Source organism: Mastomys coucha, unplaced genomic scaffold (genome assembly GCF_008632895.1).
Source record: "Mastomys coucha isolate ucsf_1 unplaced genomic scaffold, UCSF_Mcou_1 pScaffold22, whole genome shotgun sequence".
NCBI classification, from domain to species: domain Eukaryota; kingdom Metazoa; phylum Chordata; class Mammalia; order Rodentia; family Muridae; genus Mastomys; species Mastomys coucha.
In genome coordinates, this window is record NW_022196905.1 from 21,370,848 (window position 1) to 21,380,058 (window position 9,211).

At 44.9% G+C, this 9,211-nt stretch overlaps 1 protein-coding gene across 1 annotated transcript in view; it reads left to right on the top strand.

Annotated features, from left to right (window-relative positions):
- Pkd1l1 (polycystin 1 like 1, transient receptor potential channel interacting) overlaps positions 1–9,211 on the top strand; it is a 143,369-nt gene that overhangs the window by 7,070 nt on the left and 127,088 nt on the right. The window contains exons 5-6 of the mRNA XM_031342475.1: positions 4,599–4,720; positions 5,761–6,083. Coding sequence (XP_031198335.1) covers positions 4,599–4,720; positions 5,761–6,083 — 445 coding nt within the window. The remainder of the gene's footprint in view (positions 1–4,598; positions 4,721–5,760; positions 6,084–9,211) is intronic.

Consider the following 9,211-nt stretch of genomic DNA (forward strand, 5'->3'; position numbering starts at 1 on the left):
TGAACACAAGTAGTGAAGGAAGGCTAAGCCTTATTAACAGAGAACCACAAGCTCTTCCAGATTGGGGTGAAGGTACTAACAGGTAGGTCACAGAAGCCCAGGCAGTCCAGCATTTCAGACTATACAGATGGCATGGGAATCACAAGCAATGTCTCAGATGCTGTACTGGCTAGTTTTGTGTCAACTTGACACAGGCTGGAGTTATCACAGAAGGGAGCTTCAGTTGGGGAAGTGCCTCCATGAAGTCCAGCTGTGGGGCATTTTCTCAATTATTGATCAAGAGGGTAGGGCCCCTTGTGGGTGGTGCCATCTCTGGGCTAGAAGTCTTGGGCTCTATAAGAGAGCAGGCTGAGCAAGCCAGGAGAAGCAAGCCAGTAAAGAACATCCCTCCATGGCCTCTGAATCAGCTCCTGCTTCCTGACCTGCTTGAGTTCCAGTCCTGACTTCCTTTGGTGATGAACAGCCATGTGGAAGTAAGCCAAATAAACCCTTTCCTCCCCAACTTGCTTCTTGGTCATGATGTTGTGCAGGAATAGAAACCCTGACTAAGACAGATGCCAACACCAGGGTCAGTTCTGCCACCCCAAAGTAGATTTGAACCTCTCAGCACTACAGGGAAAAATATATAATTTTTCCTAGACCAGGTTGTAGAGTAAACTTAACCCTGAATGTTGGGAGTCATACAAGGTAGTGCCAGGTAAGCGTCCTCAGGTCACTACTGTGAACTCTAGTCATGAGCATGCTATGCCAGAAACACAGATAGAAAGACACACTGTACCTTCCCACAATACTAAAACTCCCTGAGTTAGAATAGATCCATGAGCTAAGTTGGTTTTGTTGGCTCCATCCTGCTTAGTAGTCCTGATTTGCTTGAAAGCTGGCCGAGGCAAACACAGGTTCTTTTACTCCAGTCTTAATAGCTAATATTTAACTCTCATGTTTTGTGCATCGCATAGTAATTATATCTCTACACGTGTAGGTCCTGGAATGGCTATAAAGGATTAGTGGGGCTGCAGTGGGGTTCACAGACTCCAGGAAGGCCTTCCGGGAGACAGGCAGAGAGCCATTTAAAGATGCAGAACTGCTGCAGGGGTCAGGTCATGGTGTCAGGTGGAGAATCATTGCAGACACCACATCCTAGTACAGCTGCAGGGTCACAGGGCTGTGAAGCCTCAGAACTGAGTCCAGCTGCAGAGGCTCAGGGCCACAGAAGCTATGGGCAATGTGTGGAATGAGATTCAGAGAGATGGAAGCTTGCCTCGGTTGTGGCAGAGACCAAGATGAACTAAAGCCCCAAGGCCAGCCAGGAGCTTTCTGCCTGCTGGTCCCGTGATGCTCACAGTGGGTATTTACATAGCAGGTTACTAGCAGGGAGGGTGTCCCCACTGCAGTGTTAGGTCCCTCTTCCTGCTGGGGTCCAGGGAAGAATGTGGCAACCATGCTGAGTCTGGTGTGGTTTGTAAGTTCTAAACTAGCTTGCTTGCTTCCTTTCTTTCTTTAATTGTTCCTTCTTTCCTTTCTTTATCTTTTCATTATGTCTTCCTTTTTATATAAATTGTGATATCTCACAGAGGTCAATTCTTTTTTGTTATTATTAGTAGTAATAGTAGTAGTAGTATGTGTGTGTGTGCATATGCATGTGCACATACACCACACACACACACACATGCGATGGCTATATAAGTGTGGTCACTTGAAAGCCCTGGTAGAGGTGTGGAGATCAACTTTCAGAAGTGGGTTCTTTCCTTTCACTATATTAATGCTGCTTCTATTTGCTTCTCTACATCCAGGCTAGCAGGCCTGCAAGGTTCCTTAAACGACTCTTCATCTCCACCTCGCATGCTGCCCTTAGCCACGCTGGCATTACAAATACAGGCCCCTGTTTCTGGCATTTCCTAGGTCCTAGGGTTTGAACTCAAGTCATCTAGGTCCCATGGCCATTCCTGTTACCTGCTGAGCTATGTAGCCACCTCTTGGGCCTTTTCCTGATATGGTTGGGAATCACCCATGTGCTCATAGGGTGCCAAGCTGCTTTGATAAATTTCTCCATGATACTTTGTTACATTTATCATGTATCAGTCTGTGGCTCAGGATGGCACGAGGGAAGTAAGTAGTGCCTGCCCTCATAGTCATTCTGTGTCTGCATTTGCACTCAAAAGGGAGCCAGATGCTGCTTGTAAAATGGAGTCTCTGGGTTAACGCTGCCTGAAAGCTCCTGCTAAATATACTATGCTGAAGCTTAGAACAAGGCCCGGTGTGATTGATATGGGATTGATTGTGTCCTCGGTGGGGTGTGTGAGTGCAGCTCCTGCAGTTGGAAACAAGACCAGTAATGGAACCTTGAGGATGTGGTGCTTTGTGAAATGAGCTAGCTGAAAAAAGGCAAACGTGCTTGTGCTATTCTTACTATCAAAGTCTTAGCCATGGATGCAAAAAGTAGACGAGGGGTGGCCCAGGGGCGGGGTAGCAGTGGGGAGAATCTGGGGCTTGTTTCAGGGCTTTTAGAGCTCCTTAGGAAGTAAAAATCCTGGAAACTGGTGGCAGAGCACTGTGAAGATACTTACAATTGTTTAACTCCTCGTTAAACACATTAACCATGAATAGTTTATGGGTTTTTGGCTTTCTTTCATGCTTTCTTCTTTCCTTCCTTCCTTCCTGTCTTCCTTCTTTTCTTTCCCTTTCCTTTTCTTTTCTCTTCTTCCTTCCTTCCTTCCCTCCTTTCTTCCTTTCTTCCTGCCTTCCTTCCTTTTATTCTTTCAATCAAAAAAGAAAAACATTACACAACCAAAAATTTGAAGCTTTGGGGGAAAAAATACTGGGAGCATTGAACACCCACCCCCATGCTCCAGATTTGTGAACTAAGTCACTGGAAGGGTGAGTCCAATGTGGTGGACCTTCCCAGATTCCACTTTGCTAACATGGGATTCCTGGTTGGGAAGGAAGCTGTCTATCTGTTTCTGGGAGTCTGACAGCTCAACACCTTTCAGTTGCTGTCGTCTCTGTTACATGTTTTATCATCTCGGCATAAAATGCACTCGTGCTTTTTACTGGTGAGACTGGCACCCAAGCCTATGCCAATAAACATGTTCTTTCTGGCTTTGACAGAACAACCGTCTCTAACATGAGACTCAAGCACTGAAGAATTTCACAGCTTATTTTAAATTATTTAGGACTTGGCAAAGATAAAACTGTGCAATTAAAAGGAAACATTTGCTGGAATTTGCACTCCCCATGGACCACTGGGGAAATATTCTTTTCTCTACTGTGAGCAAAATGGGGCTGTCTCAGGCAAGAGCCTTGAGCTCTATTTTCTCCTCCTGCCCTAGCATGCAGTCTGTCTGCTGCCTACAGTAGAAGCTGAGTGAGCAGGGCACTGGAGACTGTTCCTGGCAAAAGGGAAAGCGCATCTTTTCTAGAAAGCAGATCCTCTTCATGCTGTGTAGAGTGAGCTAGGATTTAGGAATGTATCCTAGCCTCTGGGTTTTTGTTTTCAAAAGCATCCCTATGTTAAGAGGTAAAGTGCTATAAGGGGGTGGGAGGTGGCAAATAGCCAGACAACGGGACTCATTTTGGCTGTCCAGAGAAACTTAGAATGTCCTTGCTAAGGGCAAGAATGCAGGAGAACATGCCATCAAAAGGGTCAATGGAGCCTTTTCCACCAATGGAGGGATGTATATTTCCTGTATCACGAGAGAGGCCAGGGAGGTAGACACAGCAGCAAGCCAAGGACCAGAGCTGAATTCTGACTTTAACTACATGCTGTAGTCTGCTGTCTCCATGAGGACAAGTCTGTTGTGATCAGGGGGAGACACAGGACACGATGTGCTAGCCACTGTCTAGGGCTCAGAACCAGGACTTGCCTTACAGGCCTCCAACTCCCAGTCAGACATATGCCATAGTACACACTGATGAACCAGCACGGAGAATGTGTGGGTGACTTGCAACCAGGTGGCTGCAAATTTTAGCAAAAGGCTTTAACTGTGTTCCCCTCTACGATAAAGGCTTTTCCCTGACCTCTACCACAGTCCTGAGTGGGTCAGCTTACGGCACATCCAGCCTGTGAGGATCTACTTCATGGGCTCCCAGAAACAGGGTTGGGTCACGGGGAAGGTCTTTTAGATCAACCTGAACACTTAACCAGTCAATGTGCCAGACACATGACAGCACCTCTCTGCCTTCTGTTGTGATCAGGAGCAGTACCAGCCCCAGCTCCTGTCTCAGGTGGCTGTGTGAGACTGAAAGCGAAGACGGATTGTTCTCTGGTCTGCAGCAAAAGGTTGGTGTGTGACCCCCAGCCACTGAAGAACGTGCCATCAAGATCAATACTGATGCCTCCTTTGCCTTTCTAACTCTGTGGAGATACCAAATGCTCAGGCAGAGTTGCAATACATCATTGCAATAAAAAAGAAAATGAGACTGCATACTTTTATCCTATGGTAATGTCATCCATTAGCTGCCAGCAAAGTCAACAATGAAGCAAATAATAGTGCTCGTTGATGTTGCTGATGACACCTGTGTAGTTCTAGGGATTTCCCCAGCCTACTATTTTCTTTCCTGGAAACTGCCCTATTTCATTCTGAAGGCAGTGCCATTGACAGGTTGATTTGCAGGGTGTCTCCTCGGTGGCGACCCCCTGCAGCCTGAAGAAGGAAGTTTTCTGCTGTGATGGACAAGGACTGCTGTGCTCTGAGGAGGACTTGGCCAAGATGCTGCTTCTGAGGTCAGTCGCCATGACATCCCCACAACCCAGCAGCCAGGCACCTCTCAGAAGTCTGACTTTCTACTTCCCCATCATTTCCAGAAGTCAAAAGAAGGATAACAGAGGCCACAGCCATCTGTCCTTATTACCTATCAGTCACTTGGAGATTTAAGACTCTTCCTTGTTGGATTTCATTATAGCTGTGACAGGGAGTGTGCCAGGTCACAGCGCTCCAAATGATATGATTGGCTGCTCTTTGCCACTTGCATCCTGTGTCACGTGGTCCCTTTATCTTTAAGAGCAATCAGGAATTCAGACCTTAGCCTGCCTGACTGTGTGGTTTAGGGGGCTAAGCACAGCATAGGCGGAGGAGGGAAATGTGAGGACCCTCCATGAGAGTGTTCTTCTGCCTTGAAGGGCTCTGTTCTCTATTCAGATTGCTAGTTGCCTAAGTGCTCATCATCAGGGTTCCCCTGCAACAGTTTCCAGCAAGCCAGTGATGGAAGTCCTGTGTTCTTGGGAGCTGGAGGCTCAGAAGTCCAGAGTTTCCAGCCCCTAGCTCCCAGCACAAGGAGCTACATATGGAAAGGGGAAACTGGTGACTGCAGGTCAGGATAGCACTGTATAAAAGCAGTAGATGATGATTCATGAAAAAGACTGACTTTTGGCTCATAGTTTCAGTGATAAGGAAACAATGTATTTTACCTGTATTTCTGTAACTAGATTTGTTGTACTCTAGAGTGCTAATCTCAGTTTCTAGGCAGCTGGCCTCAGTCTCTAAAGTGATGGTCCTATTCTCTAGGGGGAATGATTTCAGTCTCCAGGGGCTTGCTAGCTCTGCGTTTAGTATCTAAACCAGTGTTTCACAGTGTCTGTCTCATAAGAGGCCAGCAACTCTTGTACTGCAGGCTGGAAGCCCTTCTTCAGGGTCCTTACACATGTTCCCTGAAAGCTACCCTAGATAGTCTGCTCATATTTACCCTTCCATCCCTCCTGGTACCCTCTCTATTCCTGGACTCTCTAGCCTGCCCTGAAGTCTGGTATCTGCTTCTTTTTCTTAGCTTCTCAGACCCTCCTCCTGGCATTTCTCACACCTGCAACCTCTCTGCATCCTGGTACCATCCTGAGAGTTCCAGTCCTCCCACTCAGCATCCTCACGGGCCCATCTTGGTGACACAGACTGAAAATGCTGGGCACTTTGCCATCTGCTGCTTCCCAGGAACAGATGCTCAGGCACCTCCAGCTCTGGGAATTCGTGTTCACATGGCTTCCAGAACAGCTTTTTGTCTCCTGCTGGACTTTGGGGACAATTGTGGAGCTCAGATGAGACTGTATACAGCCACAGGTGCAGCTACCGTGACTGGCTATCACCAGTACAGGACAGGTATGATGCAGTGAATCCTTCTCCAACAGGTTGGGAAGGAGTAGCCATCCTAGGACACTGGCAATGTTCACATGTTGGCAGGGAGGAAGCCACAGTCAACCCTGTGGAGCCTTTGAACCGACCCGGTGGCTCCTATATAATAGGAGCTCAAATTTTAGACTATGACTAAGTCTTTGTATACTTCAACTATTTAATCTTTCCCTCAAGGCTGTGGGATAGGAGAATGAGGCTGGGAGATGATTCCTGGGGTCACATAGTCAGTGCAGGGCCTCCTTCATACACATGGTGACATCCTAAATCACCGAGCAGCCTTTACTTTTTTTGTTTGTTTGTTTTTCGAGACAGGGTTTCTCTGTGTAGCCCTGGCTGTCCTGGAACTCACTCTGTAGACCAGGCTGGCCTCGAACTCAGAAATCTGCCTGCCTCTGCCTCCCAAGTGCTGGGATTAAAGGCGTGTGCCACCACCACCCAGCCTTTACATTCTTAAGAACCTACATGTGATGGGGCACCCTGTTCCTTTTGACCTGAAAACTTTAACATTTTATTTTTATCAGAATAAAAACAACAGTGACCAATGTTTGCATAGACATCTTGTGTGTGTTGGGTACTGCTAAAGCCTTGGAGATGGTGCAGGATGTGAGTGGAAAGCTTAACTTTCCTGAATAATAGAAGATTTTACTTTCCTTTGCTCTTTCTATAACGATGTCTCTGTGCAAGCAGACAAGAGGAGCAGCGAAAGTCCTGTTCTCACTAACTCACAGGCGATCATATCTGTCATCCCACACACATCTCTGTGCGGAGAGGCCAGCATCAGTTATCCTTCTTTCTGTAGATGGAAGTGCACTATGCACAATCTCCAGCTCTCTGCCCACTGAAGTACACATCTCCATCTTAGAGCAACTACACAGTCCAGATGGAAAAGACTGTCCTGCCCTTCTGGGTGACTGCTGTACAATGATGTTGCAGGCCAGATCTGTTTCACTGGATTTTACTGGTGGATATTGAGATGGTTGCTGATATTATGAGTAACCTTGCAGTGAATAATTGTGTTTACATGCCAGTTATTGCCAACTTGCTCAAATTAGAGCTGTCTGGTTGATGCTCTGTGACTGGTGCAGCTCTCGGCCTGATAGATGGAAACAGCCTCTTTCTGAGGCTTCCGGTCTTATTCTCTTTATCCAAAATTAAAGTAACTTTTAAAATCCACATTTAGCCAAGAACACTTTTATGGTTCTACATAACATAGGGATTTTGTGAATACCTTTCATTACTGAGAAAATGAGTCATTTTATTATGAGGGTAATAGGTTGCAAGTATTCATTTCTTATTGTGTTTCAGTTTTGCTTTTGATGTTTTCCCGTGAAAATGTTGTTTGTTTATTTTGTTATCTATTTATGGAGGCATTTGAGACTGAACCTAGCTTCATGCCTGCTAGGCAGGTGGTCTACCATTGAGCTATAGCCTAAGCCCTAGTTTCTGAGGATTATGTCCTAGTTAAAACTGTGTTCCTTACTCCAAATTTATAAAGTGATTCTTTCATGTCATCTAGCATTTTATTTTGTACATTTAAGTAGGTAACATATTTGAATAGCTATTCTTTCTCTCTTTCTCTCCTTCGCTTTCTCTCCTCCTCTCTCTCCCTCCCCCCTCTCTCACATGCACGCACGCGCACTCACACATATTGGGTTCCTGTTGCTCTCAGGACACCTTCGAGCTTTCTCTTCCCTTTTACTTGCCGCACCTGTGTTCCTGTGAGCTACAGTTATTAAATTTCCTCAGGTCTACCCTGTGGCCAGCACTCCAATTGCCTCAACTTATTTTTTTGTTGTTGTTATATTTCCTTGATAATTTTTCCACATGAACTTTAGACCCATACTGACTAATATGAAAATATTTTACTGGCAATTCTATCTGAATAGTGTTTAACCTAAATATAAATTTATGTAGAAGCTTTATGTTCTAAGTCTCCCTTTTTATAGAATGTACCCTTTTCCTTTCTAACCTCCCCACACACTTACCTTTGGAAAAATTTAAAATTTTCTCCATATAAGAAAGACAACTCCTATAAATTGCACACAAACACACACACACACACACACACATTCACACATACACACATACTGTAGAAAAGTGTTTGTTTTTTTTGTTTTGTTTTGTTTTCATATGACATTTACATTATGTGGCACTTCTTTTTTTGTGCAGTCACAAATAACATATTTATCTTCAAACTGGTTGCCATGGCATGAAGAAAGGTGAGGAAGTTGCTCTTTGTTTTGTGGCCTCCAGTGTGTGCATTGACACGGACTTCTTCTGCATGCATTCTCTTGCGTTTTCTTAGCTGTGTAAACATGGTGTTTGCAAAGGCTGATGTGTCACCTCCCATCTCCAATGAGCACCTCACAGTTCCTTCTCTTGTCTCATCACAGTGGCCCACATTGCCACAGTATGGTGGGTGACATTAGCAGATAATGCCGGATGTCTTTGTCTTCAGAACTTCTCTTTTTCTCCTCTAAACTTCATGCTAGGATTCTAATAGATTCAGTTTACTGTGGTGCAGACATTTACATTTATTAAGGACTGAAACAAATAAAAAACAAGAGTTGTTGGATTTGCCAGCTCCTTACAACATCTGTTGAGATGGTTTTATGATTGGTTTCTCCTTAAGAACTCCCAGGTCACCAGTTACATTACTCTGCATTGATATTCCCAAGTTCCTGGGAAAAGGGAAACCATATGATTTTGCCTTATTATTTTTAAAGGTGTGGTTGATTTCAGTTTTCTAAATCCTACTCATTACACTGGTGCTTATGAATGGGGTAGACTCTAGTCACTGGACTTTGTGAATCAGCCTTGGATTTTCTGATTAGTGATAGTCATTCATCCCAGAACAGCAAAACGGCAGTAGAAACAGTTACTGTCTTGATGAATCTACATACCCACCCTCTCACTGGTGCTTTACTCTTGCTGCCTCGGACCAGCTTGTTGACACCTTTCTCCATTGACATTTGCTATTTCTCATGTAGTCAATTCTTTTAAGTTCTTTAATGTTCTTAGAAAAAAAATATGCTCTTACTACAAGTCTTCAAGCATAGTTACATAGACATCAACAAAGTAAGCCCTCTGGTTCT